Source organism: Diceros bicornis, chromosome 31, assembly GCF_020826845.1.
Source record: "Diceros bicornis minor isolate mBicDic1 chromosome 31, mDicBic1.mat.cur, whole genome shotgun sequence".
Taxonomy (NCBI): domain Eukaryota; kingdom Metazoa; phylum Chordata; class Mammalia; order Perissodactyla; family Rhinocerotidae; genus Diceros; species Diceros bicornis.
In genome coordinates this window covers 26,036,955-26,053,012 of record NC_080770.1, presented here as the reverse complement: position 1 = coordinate 26,053,012, position 16,058 = coordinate 26,036,955, and the positions used below count along the sequence as shown (strand labels likewise).

The 16,058-nt window shown below is 41.5% G+C and overlaps 1 protein-coding gene across 6 annotated transcripts in view; it reads left to right on the top strand.

Moving 5' to 3' along the window:
- The window catches only part of ALKBH3 (alkB homolog 3, alpha-ketoglutarate dependent dioxygenase), a 40,173-nt gene that overhangs the window by 3,132 nt on the left and 20,983 nt on the right, over positions 1–16,058 (top strand). For all 6 annotated transcript variants that reach the window (XR_009216292.1, XM_058527115.1, XM_058527113.1 and 3 more), the window contains exons 4-8: positions 606–640; positions 3,101–3,148; positions 4,810–4,913; positions 6,719–6,807; positions 12,185–12,394. Coding sequence is in view for 5 of the 6 variants with exons in the window: in XM_058527115.1 (XP_058383098.1) it covers positions 606–640; positions 3,101–3,148; positions 4,810–4,913; positions 6,719–6,807; positions 12,185–12,394 (486 nt within the window). In the remaining variant the exon portion in view is untranslated. The remainder of the gene's footprint in view (positions 1–605; positions 641–3,100; positions 3,149–4,809; positions 4,914–6,718; positions 6,808–12,184; positions 12,395–16,058) is intronic.

Below are 16,058 nucleotides of genomic sequence, written 5' to 3'. Positions count from 1 at the left end.
TGCATAAATAATGACTAAAACCCCTTATGTCATAGTATATCTTCTTTCTTTTTTTTTTTTTTTTGCTGAGGAAGATTCACCCTGAGCTAACATCTGTTGCCAGTCTTCTTTTTGCTTGAGGAAGGTTAGCCCCAAGATAATTTGCTTGAGGAAGGTTAGCCCCAAGATAACATCTCTGTCGGTCTTCCTCTATTTTGTATGTGGGTTGCTGCCACAGCCTGGCCGCTGATGAGTGGTGTAGGTCCGTGCCCAGGAACTGAACCAGGGCCACTGAAGTGGAGTGTGCTGAACTTAACCATTAGGCCACGGGGCCAGCCCCTATATCTTCTATTTTTAAAAATCTGGAAGGATTTTTCCAGAATTGCTGGCTGTTAGGGAAAGGGATTAATTCTAATTATATCATTTTTTAAAGCCCACTAGCAACTGTGAAGTAGTTCTAAGAAGAACAGAAACGAGGGTCTCTGGTTGGATAGTAAGAGCTTGGAGTAAAAAAGGGAAACCTCATTTATTTTTACCAGAAATGAGAGGATATGGTAATTCTGCAAGTAAGACACTCTGAGGATTAGGAATCATTCCGGAAGTAAGATCTGCGTATTTCCTTGCAGGTAGTACGCAGAGCCCCAGAGCCTCGAGTGATCGAGTAAGTAATTTGCTGCCTTCCTGTAACTGTTGCCACAGAGAGATGGAGAGCCTGGAATCTTTCCCAGACCCTGGTGTTTCCATCTGGAAGAGATAATGGCCCAATTAGTGTCTTAATTTTAGGCAGGGATATTCTATCTCAGATGTCTTTAAAGTTGGTCCTTTGAGAAGCCTTTCTGAGTTTGCTGATGGCGTGGAAAATGCAGCAAGGTGTCTGTGCATTAAACTCTGACCCTGGGGTAGATTTCGTGACCTTGTTTCACGAATATATCTGCAGTAAGCTAAAATATCTTCCACATAAAGACAGAGGAGAATTTTTCCTGAGTCATTGAAACATGGCTCTTTGAGAAGCCTTTAAGTACCATTTTACTAGCAATGTTTATGAAAGATACTACAATCTAGATGATCTTAAATGTTGGTTTTTTGAAACCACATAATTTTTCCAGAGCAATTTAGGTGATGGTAAACATTCCTCTTATATTGATCTGTGTCTAAAATATTCTTTTCCAAAATTGATGAAAGATGCTTTGACTCCTCTCTTCTTGCTTCTCAATTTCCAGCTGATGTTGATAAATCGTCAGTAGAAAGCGTCCTTTTATTTGAGCAAACTAGCATTATGTGTATGTTATTGCTCATGAGCAGTCTATTAAGCTGTTTGGTTGTTTGCGTATTTTGTATATCTTAGAAAAATTTGAAACTAACACAAATGTCATCATACTTTCAAAGAGGATATGTCATCGTGACCTCACCACTAGTTAGCTATGTAACTAGTCCTTAGGTAAGTTATTGCCATCTCTCTAGACTTTAGCTTCCTTGTGTGTAATATTAAGGGTTTGGACCACATAATCACTTAAGGCCCAGTCTAGTAGCTCTAACAGTCTTTGATTGTTTTATAAGTACCAAAGTGATATTGCCTCCATTAGAGATAAAGAGAATAAACAAAACCATGAAACCTGTTACAAGGTACAGATGGGACATTTAGGCTGAAAAAATGGGCAATTGTGAATTTCCACGTCAGAGCAAAATGACAGCACATTCCTACTTGACCCTAGGGTTTGTTAATTCTGGTTATCTGAAGTGAGCTATGCTAGATTTTTTTTTTTTGTAATAGCCAGAAATGTCGCCCACATTTGAAGTGAGCCAGTTTCTAAATGTGGCCCAAAATATATCGTACTGAAACATTGTATTCACAGTCTGGGAAACTTTATAGGTAACTCATTTAGAAATGTGATAAATATATATGACAGTAACTCTGCCTACATTTTGGCTCAGAGGGCCTCACACATCTACCTAAGAGCCCAGCTTGGAGATCAGGAACTACTCACTCACATGGCAAAGTGTGATGTGAAAACTGTCCCTTTATATGATTCTCTGTAACTTGTCTGTCTGAGAAGGATCTGACACAGTTATCTTGATGGAGGCCCCTATCCAGTCTGGGTCACTTTTCTCACCATGGACCTTGCCGCCCTGCTCATCTCCAACAGTTTTGTGCTTTTGCACATTTGATTAAATTCGGTACGCTTTTCTTGTCCATCTACTACGTGCTAGGCACTGGGAAACAGAATAATAACCCATTCCTTGCCCCTCAGTAGCCCACTCTAGTAAATGACATAGACACGTAATCAGATAAACTGTAATCCTGTATGTCGTGAGACTGTAGACTTATGTGTGAGGTCTAGTGGGAGCACCCGGGGTGAGATGATTAACCTTATTTGGGTGGATTAAATGTCAGGAAAGGTTTACAGAAGGTGATGCTGAGCTGAGATTTTGAAGGATGAGTTTTCCACTGGACCAAAGCTGGGAGTGGGTTGGATTGGGGTGCTGGATGGCGGGGAGGCATTCCGGCATGTGGAACAGCACAGGATGAGAAACGTGGTGGTGTATTCAGGAGATTCCATCCTCCTCCAGTTATTACTGGAGGAGGATGAGTCAGTGGGAGCTGTCGGGAGGTGGAGCTAGATCGTGCAGACCTTGAATGCAATGCTGGAAAGTTGATGGGGAGCCTTTGAAGGATTTTAATCACAGGAGGAGCCTCGTTAGACATGTGTCTTTGAAAGCAACAGAAGTCACAGCCCTGAGGTGTACTTGGTACCTGTTAAATGATCCCTATTCCAGAGTCTCCAAAGGGTGCTATATTGTGTGATAGATTTCTGGACCATATCAGCCTAGATTATGGGTGAAATATAAAGATAGACTCAGAATTTATTTTATCCCAGTCTTCGTCTCCATGGCCCGATCCTGCCAGGATTCTATGCCCAATGCCATTAATGATTAGGGCACCATCTTGCCCTTTATCTCAGTGGTAGAAGAAGGTGGGGCTCTGCCTCCCTCATAGTGTGCCCTCCTTGTTAAATGATTCTGGTGAGCCAGGATTTTGGAAACTCCAAAGGGCGGGCCTTTCAATGGGTGGAGTGTGTTGTATTGCCTGATACTAACAAGTCTGTTTTCTTTGTTTCTTTAGCAAAGAGGGTGTATATGAAATCAGCTTATCAGCCACAGGCGTATCTAGGTAAGTGAATCCTCACTAGAAAGTGATTAGAATTATTACTGAGTCATGGTCTCTTAAAATATTCTACTCCCTTACCTGAAATAGGTAACTTCTGCCCCCTAAATTTTTGAGGAGTAAGAATTTGGTAAGATTTCTTTTTATATAGCATTTCTAGCTTCACACCATTTCACAGCCTGTCTGTCAAGTGTAGTAACTGTTACCTCCCCAGGTTTTCAGATGAAGGAATGAGGCCCAGGGAGATGGAGTACCTTTTCCTAGTGCCGCACAGTGACTTTAAGTTAGAGTCGCGTCTAGCCTGACTTCTGTGTTGAGTGCTACGTTGTATTATTATGTCACATTATACATATTACTACATATATTGTTGTGTTAATCATATACTATTATATAAACATATATATCAAGTTACAGTAATCCTTAGTCTACATTAATAGATTAATACCTTAATCTATATTAAGGTAGATTTCAGTAAAGTTAAAGCACATACGATTTAGGGTATATTGGGCATTAGTCATTGTTTTAAAAACATTTTGAAAGTGTCACCTTAATGCATGAGTATACTGATTGTCACTATAAAATAATGAGACACTTAAAACAAATATATCAGAATTTACACATTTAAATGAATGCTTAGGAAGGGCTTCTGTTGACTGGGCAGTCTCTGTAATGAGTCCAGCGGCACTGCCACTGTTACAACCCTTTCTGGAATGTCCCTTTTAAAGCAGGTTTGACAGTCACGTGAGAAAACACGTTGCGTTACTCTGGTCACAGCCGTTGTTAACCCGGTGTGGCTTCAGGTGAGCTTTGGCTCTTTCAGAAAATTGTTTCATGGTGTGTGTGAATCAGATCATTTTGCTGTGCCCCTTCAGCTGACACGGCGCTGTCTGCCCGTTACAGCTCAGTAAAACTGGAAAAATAGTAATTCAGATCCAAACATTTTACACTGGGCAACTGGTTAAAATCAGTTAATAAATTACGTGTTGTGCTGTTAAAAAAAAATCAAACACATCTTCAAAGAGTGAATTTCCGCTACCATCAGGGCTGTTCAAGAGAATGTTCCATGAGCTTCTGGAACATGTCTTAAGAGGGATATCCAGAATGGTTTTGAGCTGACTTGGCATTGTTGAAATAAGTGTATATTCAGTGAGAGAAAGGACCCTCATTTGGATATGTGTATTTCGATACAGTCATAAGTGATCGCTTTCCTTACAATTGGCATGGTCTCAGAAGATTACCAATTGTTAAAATAACACAGGGCCAGGCATTTTATTAGTTATTGTACTTTTCATAGTGACCTTATGAGGTGGATATCATCTTTGTGTTACAGATGAGAAAAACCAAGGTTCAGAGAGGTGAAGTACTTTGCCCAAGGTTTCCCAGCTGATCAATGCTGGAGCAGTATTTGAACCACGTCTGTAAAAGCCCTCTTGCGTCCCTCTGTGTGTCATTGCCTCTTTTATTTGTCTTAACATGAAAGGAGTTTGTTTTACATCTGGAGCATCGTGACCTGGTGGTCTTAGGCTCTGCCTGCCTGGGGAGGTGTGATAGACGATTTCATCTTCCCGTGAAAGGAAGCATCATCCAGATTAATTGACTCTGCTAACGGGTAGAGTCTAACCCATCTTCCCCGTTCTTTTGTTAATAACGGTTCTTTCTGCATCAAGGGTGCGTTTGTATCCTGGCTTTGTGGACGTGAAAGAAGCCGACTGGGTGTTGGAACAGCTTTGTCGGGAGGTTCCCTGGAAACAGAGGACGGGCGTCAGAGAGAGTGAGTAGATCTCTGAGATGGCATTTTTGCCACTGGTCTCCCTTTCTGGAATGTTTTCTAATACCGTTGCTCTTCTCACCACAGCCAGTCTCAAATAGAGATTCAAAACCTGAGACCCTAGGATGAGAAGGAATTAGGCAGTCAGAGGGCACAGGGAAGAGTATTCCAGGCAGAAGAAATAGATGTAGTTCTCAGAGAGAACAGGGCAAGAGTATAGAGTGGGATTCAAGGAACCAAAGGACCTTTGGTTTGGCTGAACTGTGGTTGACATACTTATTTCCCTGTGTGTTTATTCACCAACTTTATTACTTCAAATGGAGCCAACTTTCCTCTTTCTTCATAGAAACTTCCAGAGCTTTCTTTTTTCTGATTCTATTTGGCATATGTTCTTGTTGCAATCCTTCTTCTTCTTTTTTTTTTTTGGTGAGGAAGATTGGCCCTGAGCTAACATCTGTGCCCATCTTCCTCCACTTGGCATGTGGGACGCTGCCACAGCATGGCTTGATGAGCAGTGCATAGGTCTGTGCACAGGATCCAAACCCATGAACCCCAGGCCACTGAAGCAGATTGTGCACACTCAACCACTATGCTACTGGGCCGGCCCCTCGCAATCCTTCTTATACTGGCTTTTTATTCTCAGTTTCACTAGAAGAGTCCAGTCCCCTTTAGCTTCAACATATGAACTCTCCTGGGCTTGTAAACATGGCCTGACTTGGAACCTGCTCCTCTGTCCGCATTCACAAGGGCAGCACCTGCTATACCAGAGGTGGTCACTGGGGGGCGTCTGTGCTCCAGCGTCAAATTTCCTTTCTGGCCTGTTGAGTGAATTTAGATTTTCTGTAAGGAAAGAGGCAAAGTATACTGGCTTCATTTTTGTGACTCAGACATCAGAATACGAGTCAGCTTTTCAGGGCAACCTTCTCCTAACCCTCAGCAGTTCCTGCAGCAGGGCTTTTGGTGACAGATGTGGCTTTGATTTCTGGCTCTGTCATGCAAAGTAATTGTTAATTTTAAGTAAATTACAGTTAAGTAATTTTCACATCTTTGGTTTTCTGATCTGTAGAATTGAACTAATAATAATATCTACCTTATAAGGTTGTTTTGATAATTAAATGAGATAATGCATGATGGGTACTTAACAGAATGCCTGGTATATAGTAAGCTTTCAATGAATGTTAGCTGCTTTTATTATTACTGTTCTTCTTGTTGTCCTGGTTGATATCAGTTGTGGGTACAATAGCAGATCTATGGATAACTCCCTCGCTAAATAAACTGGATATCGAAAACTTCTGACTAAAATCAGCTACATGCTGTGGTTGGTCAGAGCACTTTTTTCTTTATTCAGAATCAAAGGGGCTAAGACACTGGTGGCACGGGGGGAACAGTTTATCTTGTTTCTTGTATGGACTTTGGTGCCACAGATTCCTCCCTGCAAGGGTTCAGACACCATATCCTGCTTTCTAGACCCTCCCTGATCTGAACCCCTCTGTTCTGCAGTGTGACTCCCTCGCTCTTGTTTATGTCGTCGCTGACACAAGTGAGTCACCCACATTCTCCCCCAGAGCCTTTCCCCGTACTGTTTCTGCCAACGTACCTTGTCTGTCTTCTTCATTTAGCTCTTACCCGTTCTACTCCTGACACCGCATGTCCTTTGTGAAGGTGGAACCCTGGGTCAGAGCCCATGCTTACTGTGCCTTTGCATTTCTCACAGCTTCCTGCGCATTGCTAGGTGTAGTGCTGGCACTCAGTAGGGACACCTTAAATAGCATCAAACCGTTTCAAAGGCCCTGTATTTTCTTTCTTAGATGTAACTTACCAGCAACCAAGACTTACAGCATGGTATGGAGAACTTCCTTACACTTATTCAAGAATCACTATGGAACCAAATCCTCACGTATGTTGGAATATTGTTGTTGGTATGGTTTTATAGACTATAGACTATAAGTGCAGACTACTGTAAAATAATATTGAATTACCTTGCAAAGCTGCATGATGGTTCCTAGTTCAAAAAATCCTCCGGGTTCAAACACTGAGTCTTTGTGCTTATGACTCTGATGTGCTTTTGATCCATAGATGAACTCTGAGGGTGAGAAAAAACTGAAACTAGAATAAACTGGAAGCAGACTCTAGGATTTCAAGAAACGAACCAGTTCTCCTCCTAATCTACCCCTTTCCCAAGCTTTTCTGGCAGTAGCCCTTCTGTGTACACCCCGGTACACATTTGCTGTGGGCCAAGTCCTTATGACTGGCCAGTGAGGTCACAATGTCTTTTTCCATTTCTCAGGCTTTTTGGCCATTTGTGAAAAAATCTGGTGTTTTTCTTGGTGACTTTGTATTCATTCTATGGCCGCAGTTCTCAGGCTTCTAACGTATCATTGCTCTGGCTTGTTTCTGCTGCTGCTTTTGTTTTTGAAAATTTCCATGACAGTAGATAAAGCGATTCTAGTGTATAAATTAAGCTTGTCCAGAGGATGGAGTTAAGGTCCAAGAAATAGCTTCCTGTTAAGTGTCTGGAATCTTGCCTTTGGCAGATAATGTTATGCTTTATTGAAAGAGACTTTGAGGAGAATGGAGTTTTGCTTGTGGCGTTGGGATAGACAGAAATGTGACACATTTTAGAGCTTCTAGAAATCTGTAATGATGAACTACCGCTCACTGAAATGTTAGGGATAAAATATTGACTGGAGGGCACATGGCTTTGTCACATAAGAAAATAGCTGTATGCTCTGGTTTCGAGGGCTGCGTTTAGAATGTGACCCAGGGAAGTGTTGAGACCCTTCCTATCTGAGGTTGCTTTGGAAACATGAAGAGAGTTGACTTAGGCCAATCCACCGTAGACTGCTGGCCATGTTTCTGTCAGAATTAATTTGCCTTCTTGTCAACAGTCATAACAGAGGAGTTGAGGGTTAAACAGGCCGTGGAGAAGTTCTTTCTCATTCATTCTAGTCACTCTTTAGAACAACATTTCTCAACCGTGGTATTACTGACATTTGGGGCTGGATAATTCTTTGTTGTTGGGGCTGTCCTGGGCGTTGTAGGATGTTTGGCAGTACCCATGCCTTCTGCACACTAGATGCCAGAAGCACCTGTCACCCAGTTGTGACAGCCAAAAATGCCTCCAGACCTTGCCACACGTCTGCTGGGGACGAAATTGCCCCTGCTTGAGAACCTCTGCTTTATAATAAACGTACGGCACGTGAGATCTGCTGAGTAGAGCGGCCTTGTAGACTGTGGGGACGTTTTGACAACTCTTCAAAAGAACTTTTTTAATGACAATCCTTTTATTATCATGTAAGTAATATGTGTTTATTATTGAAAATTTAGAAACTGCAGATAAGCATGAAGAATATTAAAATTTGGGATAATTCTTCCACGTGATGTTTTGGTTCCTTTCTTTTTTTATTTTAGGCAAATATATGTAGAGAATTTTTCTGTAAAATCAGTTATGTGTACTACATTTCATTTAACTGTTAGCATGTTTTAGTATCATTAAATATTCTTTTACAACATCATATTTAAAAGCTGCATACTATTCCATAATCCATGTGTACCATAATTTATTCAAGAAAGCCTCTTTTGTTGGATATAAGGTTGTCAAATTAGAATTCTCTAATTTGAATTTGGCTGGCTCGTAACTTTGTGTTTATTGCTGATAGATTTAGTTTATTTATATACATCATGAACACAGTCCAAAGAGTTGCCCCTTTCTTAGGTTTTTTAAGGGGAGGATTCACTGATGTGTGTGTAAGTGTGTTGGAGGCACTCATTTAATTTTAAAGTTGTTATATCTCAGGCTTAGTATCCCATAGCACAGGAGCAGATTCAGTCATAGGTTATTAAAGTTCTATTAGTCTTTGTTCAAACTAAATCTTAAACAAAGCCAGGGTATGAAAATCAAACAGCGCCCTGACCGGCTGGGAGTCCTCCAGCCTGACCTCTTTTCCCTCTTGTGGTCCCAGAGGCACCTCTGTGGACCTGGGACTCTACAAAGCACTGTTTGAGCTCCACTGAATAGGTCCTTTGGCTTCTGTGGTTCACATTTCCTCATACTCTTTTCCTCAGATGTCTTTTAAGGATAGAATGTCTTCACTGAACAGTGAGATGACGCTGAATTTTAATTTAGACGTTCAGTTCTGAGGGATCTGTATATAGAGTATTGGTCGGAGAGTCTAAATTAATACTCTAGTTCATTATCCTCTTTTTTTCTCCTTATTTCACCACCAAAAATAACCAAGAAAAAACATATACCCGCTTAGAAACATAATGCAAGCTTGGTGCTGTCAGTGCTCAGGCCCTCAGCAAGTCGGGGAAGTGCTAATGAGTTGCGCAGTCACACTGCAGAGACGCTCTCTTCCTCCTTGACATTCTTGTTTTTCTTGTGAAGTGTATAATTCTACCATCTGATCTTTATCTCCATGAAGATAAGCTTAAAATAAATAGGAAATAAAGCTTGCTAACATTACTGTGGAATTTCACTTTGAAATTTATTCTCTTGAACATTGGTTAGTTTAATAACATTTCTGTTTATTTGATCTAAGTTTTGTTTATTGTTGTTGCTGTTTATTTTTTAAAATCCTCTGCTTAGAATGTAATGCTAATATCCATAACAAGGAAACCCAGCTTTTATCATGGCTTCCACCTCACAGCAAAGCTGAGTGATAACCACATGTGCTTCCCTGGCGGTTTTCCCTGACAATAGCCGTGGCATATACTTAATAATAATAATATGCTTTCCTTTGCTGAACATCCATTCCTTCACTACCAGACATAGAACATGGACTTTGAAGGGGCTCTCAAATGCAGCAGTTCTTAAAGTAGAATCTGTGCATCCCTGGAGGGGGTCCATAAAATCCTTTTTGGGAATCCACAAGGTCAAAACTATTTTTATAGTAATGCTGAGACTAGATGACATTTTCACTGTGTTGGATTTGCACTGATGATACAAAAGTAGGGTAAAACTGCTGGTGCCTGAGCGTGAATTAGGGCATTGTCACCAAACCATGCTAGTAATCATTGTATTCTTCACTGCCGTGCACTTCCAGTTGAAAAAAAATGCTAGTTTCATTTAAATATATCCCTCAATGAAACGGTAAACGTTATTAGTTTTATTAAATCTCGGTCTTTGAGTACATGTCTCCTTAATAGTTTGTTTGATGAAATGGAAAGTATGTATAAAACCCTCCTGCTGCAAAGCAAGTGTGACGTCACTGTGTAACTGTTTAAGTTGTAAGCTGAACTGGCTACTTTGTTCATGGACCATTTTTACTCAAAAGAACAACTGGCAGACCAGCTGTAGCTATTCAGACTTGAGTGTTTGGCAGACATTTTCTCATAAATGAATGAAGTCAGTGGCACTCAAGGAAAATGATGGACAGGATTTGTTTCTAATGATAAAAGTTGAGTTTTCAAGCAAAAATTGGAATTTTGATAAAAGTTGAGTTTTCAAGCAAAAATTAGAATTTTGATAAAAGTTGAGTTTTCAAGCAAAAATTAGAATTTTGGAAAACTCGTATCCACCACTTTGAGCCTGACCTCTTCCCATTAGCCTTTTCTGATGAGGTCAGTGGTGATATTAGTGGATGTGAGTTTTGATATTGTGTAATGAAACGTGTCAACAGTTAAAAGAGCTGCATAACTCAGTGAACCAGTAGTTTCCAAATGACCGATGCCTGATGTGACAGAATCACGCAGATTAAAAGATGCGTTCAGGGCCTGCCCCGTGGCTTAGCGGTTAAGTGTGCGCGCTCCGCTGCTGGCGACCCGGGTTCGGATTCTGGGTGCGCACCGACGCACCGCTCTCCGGCCATGCTGAGGCCGCGTCCCACATACAGCAACTAGAAGGATGTGCAACTGTGACATACAACTATCTACTGGGGCTTTGGGGGAAAAATAAATAAATAAAGTTATTAAAAAAAAAAAAAAGATGCGTTCAAAGTGCAAGCTGGGTTTAAATGTAACAGAATAGGAAAAGCTCGTTGATATGGTTTCAGATTCCATATTGCAATTAAGAAATCAAAGTTGAAATATAATGAGGTACACCTGAAATTTATATAATGTTATAAAGCAATGTTACCTCAATAAAAAAAATTTTAAATAAGACATCAGTACTTGTTGAGTTTTGGTGTAATATCAAAGAGTATCTACAATTATTTGAAAAGGCTATAAAAGACTCCTCCCCTTTCTAATTACGTATCTGTGTGAAGCCCATTTTCTTCATATCCTTCAATGACAACAGCATATTGTAACCGATTGAATGCAGAAGCAGATATGGCAGTCAACTCTCTTTAATTAAGCCAGACATTTAAGAGATTTATAAAACATTTAAGAGATTTATGCCACTCTTCTCACCAATTTTTTGCACTGGAAAATATAGTTATTTTTCATAAATAATATTTATGTTAACATGTAATGGGTTTGCTATTTTTTTAATGAATTAACCAGTAGTTTAAATTTTTTTCCGTTTTAATTTTTAATATGGTAAATATCATCGCTGTAACCCATATAAGCAGTAGTTCTATGGGGTCCTCAATGAGTTTTGATAGTGTGAAGTTTGAGAACCACCATCCTAAAGGTAGCTCTGTAAAGCAGGTGAGATTTCTTGGAGGAAGGACCTAGAATTCTAACAAGAACCAGTACAAGCTACGCTGGTCGTGGTTCCCAAGTACAACCGAAGGTCAGGCATGGTAGCTTCCTGTAGCATACATGGCAGGACAGTGAGTTCCAAATATGAACAAATATAAAGGGCCAGCCCCATGGCTTAGCGATTAAGTGTGTGAGCTCCGCTACTGGCGGCCCGGGTTCGGATCCCGGAAAGTTGTTTCGCTTCTCAGAGTTCACTGTCTGTCTGCTGACTGCCTGGCAGCCTGGCAGCTGTGCTGGCAAACCAGACTTAGGCTCCACTCACCACCTCCGTGACTTAAGAGGTGACTGCCCTGAGTGTATCGACAGCTGCTGCTTTGTGAGGGTCATGTATTTCACATGGCAAGGATGAGATGGGTAGATAGGCCTGGTCCTCATGACATTGCTCTACCAAACTTAGTGCCTTTATAAGCACTAATATAAGCAGAGGTCAACTTGTTTTAAAATAGAAATAATGGAAGAGAATTAAACTACTCTTCTTGCCTTCTGTTTATTACATTCCAAGTGGTTTGCTTATTCCATGCCCCTGTTTATCATTTGACTGATTTGGGGCTTTCTTTGTTTTTCCATGTGGCTGCCACCTTGTGTCGTACGTGAACTGTCTGCCCCTTTTCTTGGCCTGTTGACTGCAGTGGCATCCTGTGCTGCACAAACTGAAGAACCAGATTGAAGAGAACACTGGCCACACCTTCAACTCCTTGCTCTGCAATCTTTACCGAAATGAAAAGGACAGCGTGGACTGGCATAGCGATGACGAACCCTCACTAGGGAGGTGCCCCATCATTGCCTCGCTCAGTTTTGGCGCCACACGCATGTTTGAGATGAGAAAGAAGCCCCCACCCGTGAGTATTGTCGTTTTGTGTGTGTGTTCTTCCTGCCTCCTATTATTCTGTGCAAAAAGTAGAGCTCCTAAAAGCTCCTAGTTTCAGAATTAGAGGTTAGGAGTATGTGTTTTGTTGATGAAACATTTTCAACTAATTGCTTACCCCATGGTTAACTTTTGACTTCCAAAATGCCGATTCGTTCATTTACTCATCCAACAGAAATTGCCTGCCACGTGCCGGGTGCTGGGGGCTCATCTCCATTGGTGGGAAGGACAGACGTAGTCCCTGTCCTCATGGAGACGGGGTAGACAGATATTACTAATTACTCAAATAATTGCGATTATGATAAAGGGTAGGAGGCAGGGCTTATAAAAGAAAGGCTCAAGGTAGCAGGGGCAAGAAGGGAGAGGAAGGAAGCTCAAGGAGGATGCCCCTGACGAAGGCTTTATTTTCAGTAAGTTCTTCATGGCACTGTTGCCCCTTTCCTGTGAGGGAGCATCACTGCATGCTCATTGCCGTCTTAGCCCTCTCCAGAAATACAGATGCATGTGTAATTCTCTCAGAGAGAGGACGTTTGAGCCCGATTATCAGAGGTGGTGGTCTGTCCAAGTTCAGGTCCGGAAGCAGTGACGAGACTGGCTGTGTGATACCTTCCGTTTTCCATCCCAGCTCTCGCCTGTATTACATGACAGTTGAGAGGTGCTAGGGCTGTTAATTTTTTCAGATCAAAAAGTGTGGAACTTTAGGCCTAAGACGGATAGGAAGATACCAGGAACTCTAAGAAGAGAGCAGACCTCCACCGAGTCATCTCATTTCCAGGGTTTGTGTCTTTTTCTAGCCAAAGTTCCCAGTCGTTCAGCTGATAACATTAAACCAGGCCCAGCCAGTGTGGAGGCCCTACAAGGCTGTGTTTTGAATCATCCAGACCACATGATTGTTAGTCAGTCAGTGCTCATGTCTGTTCTTCATCAGATATGCTTCTTTAAGAATACAGTTGATGGACTGGGCTGTCTTCCTGACGTATATTGGGTTTCCAGGCATGGTATTTTGAAGCATGTTGTGTCATTTTGCGTTTATGCCATTAAGTACCTTTTGTTGGTACACTTTCCATTGATTAGGTTTTCCTTGCTGCTGTTTACACAGAAGCTTTGTCTGTGTTGGCAGGGGATTGTCAGCTGCAGTGCCTTGTTGAGTGGATGTGCTCCCTGAGCACTCTGAGTAGCCTTCGCAGTTTCCTGAGCAGTCAGCCTTCTCATGTACCAGGAGTACCACTGGAGAAGCAGACTCCCCGACCTTTGCCATATTCCTTTTAGGTATGGTTGTGCTCTATACACAGGCTTCCCCTCAGGTAAATCACAAGTTCACACGTGTGAAGAATTCATCCTGCCCTTGGTAAGACTCTTGTTACATGAATAGCAAAGAAACACCACGGGTCTCATTTTTAAGTTCAGACCCTCTTCTCAAGCCAGGCATATGGAATATCAGCTTTTGCCGGGCATGTGCCTGGGAGCTGGGGCTATAGCAGTGAATGAATAAGATGAACTTGTCTTTCCCCCTCTAGAGTTTGTGATCTACCATGTTAGTGTTGTGCCTTCCAGAGTTATCCTTCCATCCTTTCGAGTGGCAGATAGGCTCTAGTATATTCAGTATAATCTTTGCTATAATCCCAGTCTCTTGTTCTCTGCTGTTATTTTGTAGGTTGCCAAGTATTTAAGTATTCAGTTACTGTTTCTTCACACACGTACATTCACCACCACCCCCCTTTTAAAAACATTTTTAGCCTATTTATAGATTTGAAGTTTAAGAATTCCTAAAGCATGCTTTCTGGATAATTAGTTTTACTGTACGAGCAGTTTCCAACTATCAACCATTAAGAGTATTCTGGTGCAGCCCCCGTTTCTTTTCCCCTTCAGGCAACTAAAGGTCTTCATTTTCTCATATAAGAACATTATTCATGGTGATCAAGAACTAGTTCTTGGTAATATGCTTCAGTTATGTTATAGGTTAATGCGTGGGTGGAGACTGTAACTACCACATAGCGTTGTTGCTGAGGGCACCCGTTTGGAGCAAAATCTCTGTTTGAGAGAGAGACTGTCCATGCTGGAGCTTTATCTTCTCCAGGCTTCTCAGAGTCGATTTTGATGAACATGAGTGAAAGCACAGGCCATGAAATGCTAAAAATGTGGTTAAGTCCCTTTAATTATCCACCAGTAGCAAGGGGATCCACATTATAACTATGGTAGCTGATTCGGTGAAAAAACAGATCTGATAAGTAAGAAAATGTGTCTGCGATCTTGAAGCAAAGTTGGCTGAGGAAATGGATTTGGGAAGGAATATAAACGTGTCAGTACCTCAGGTTGTTGATTCTAATTTGGCTTCCTACACAGTCTTAACTGTGATTGAGTTTGATGCAATTGAATAGCTTTTCAATCCTGGCTTTTGTTTCACATGGGGAAATTGAACGTTACTATATTTGAAATTATAATCACGCGTTAGTGGATACAGTTTAAAAATGACTTTTTCCCCCAGAACCTATAAGTCACATTCTTGGGTAAACAAGACCCAAGTGTAAACTTTTGGAAAGACTCCTTCAGGTTTCTTTAAAAGATTCCAAAAATCTAGGCTCCACAAATCTAGCTAAACAAGAAGTGCGGAAGCCTTTCCTTGAGTCGACAACCTCGGAGATGTATCTCAGAGTACATCCTCTTTGTCTTATTATAATAATCTCTTTTCCGAAGAGTTGAAAGGAAATGATTATTGCGAATCTGTGTCTACTTTTCTTTCTAAACTCTGGTGGTAGCTCTGAGAACATGACTCGTGATTCATACAACCCAAGGTAAAAGCATAAATTAAAAAGTATAACTTAGGTTCATCTTCCTGTGGAATTGGTAGGAGCCTGACTTTCTGTAACCCTGAGGGACCTATCTCAGTACGCCGCTAGAGATTGTGATTTTCACGTCTGTCAACAAGACATTTGTAGCGTTCCCGAGGTTGTGGGAGGGAGTCTCTTTCAAACTCCAGTGAGTTTTAACCTATCAGAAGAGAAGCTAATACCTGTTTGACTCGAGTCAAAGTTTCTCATGGAAGGCTGACACAGGAGAGTCATGAGATTTTCTGCACTTCATTCAAGGATGCAGTTTTGAGACAGAAAAGCATCTGTTTGGGGCCACTTTCAAAGAGAAATAGTCTTTTCTCTTTTGCATTCAGACTCCTCCACCGCTCAGCAGTTGCTTGTTTTGCCGTCTGGCACCTTAGCAGATCTCTGTAGCTGGTGATCTTCCTAAAGCTGCCGCCCCAGTTCCACACACTGCCTTCTCCCTGTGCTGAGATGCTGAGGAGATCTGTTTCCAAAGCCCTGGCGCCCCTCTGACTCACGCAGTTGGCTCAATCAGCTCCACGCATGCATCATCCCTACGATTAAACATTTCACTCCTCCAAGATGCCCCTCCTTTTCTCCCTGTCCTCCAGTCCGAGTCTGCCAACTCCCGCTCATTCATTTCGACTTTAGAGTAAATTACCATTTCCTTTAGTGATGATAAGGTTCTTGTGGGTGTAGTAGACTTGCCTGATCTTGTTCTTCCGTCCACCCCATCCCTTCTTTTGTTAATTCAGTTAGCGACTGAGTGAATAGCACCATATTTATCTTCTGGCCCATATCAGGATATACTGTCTTAAGACAAAA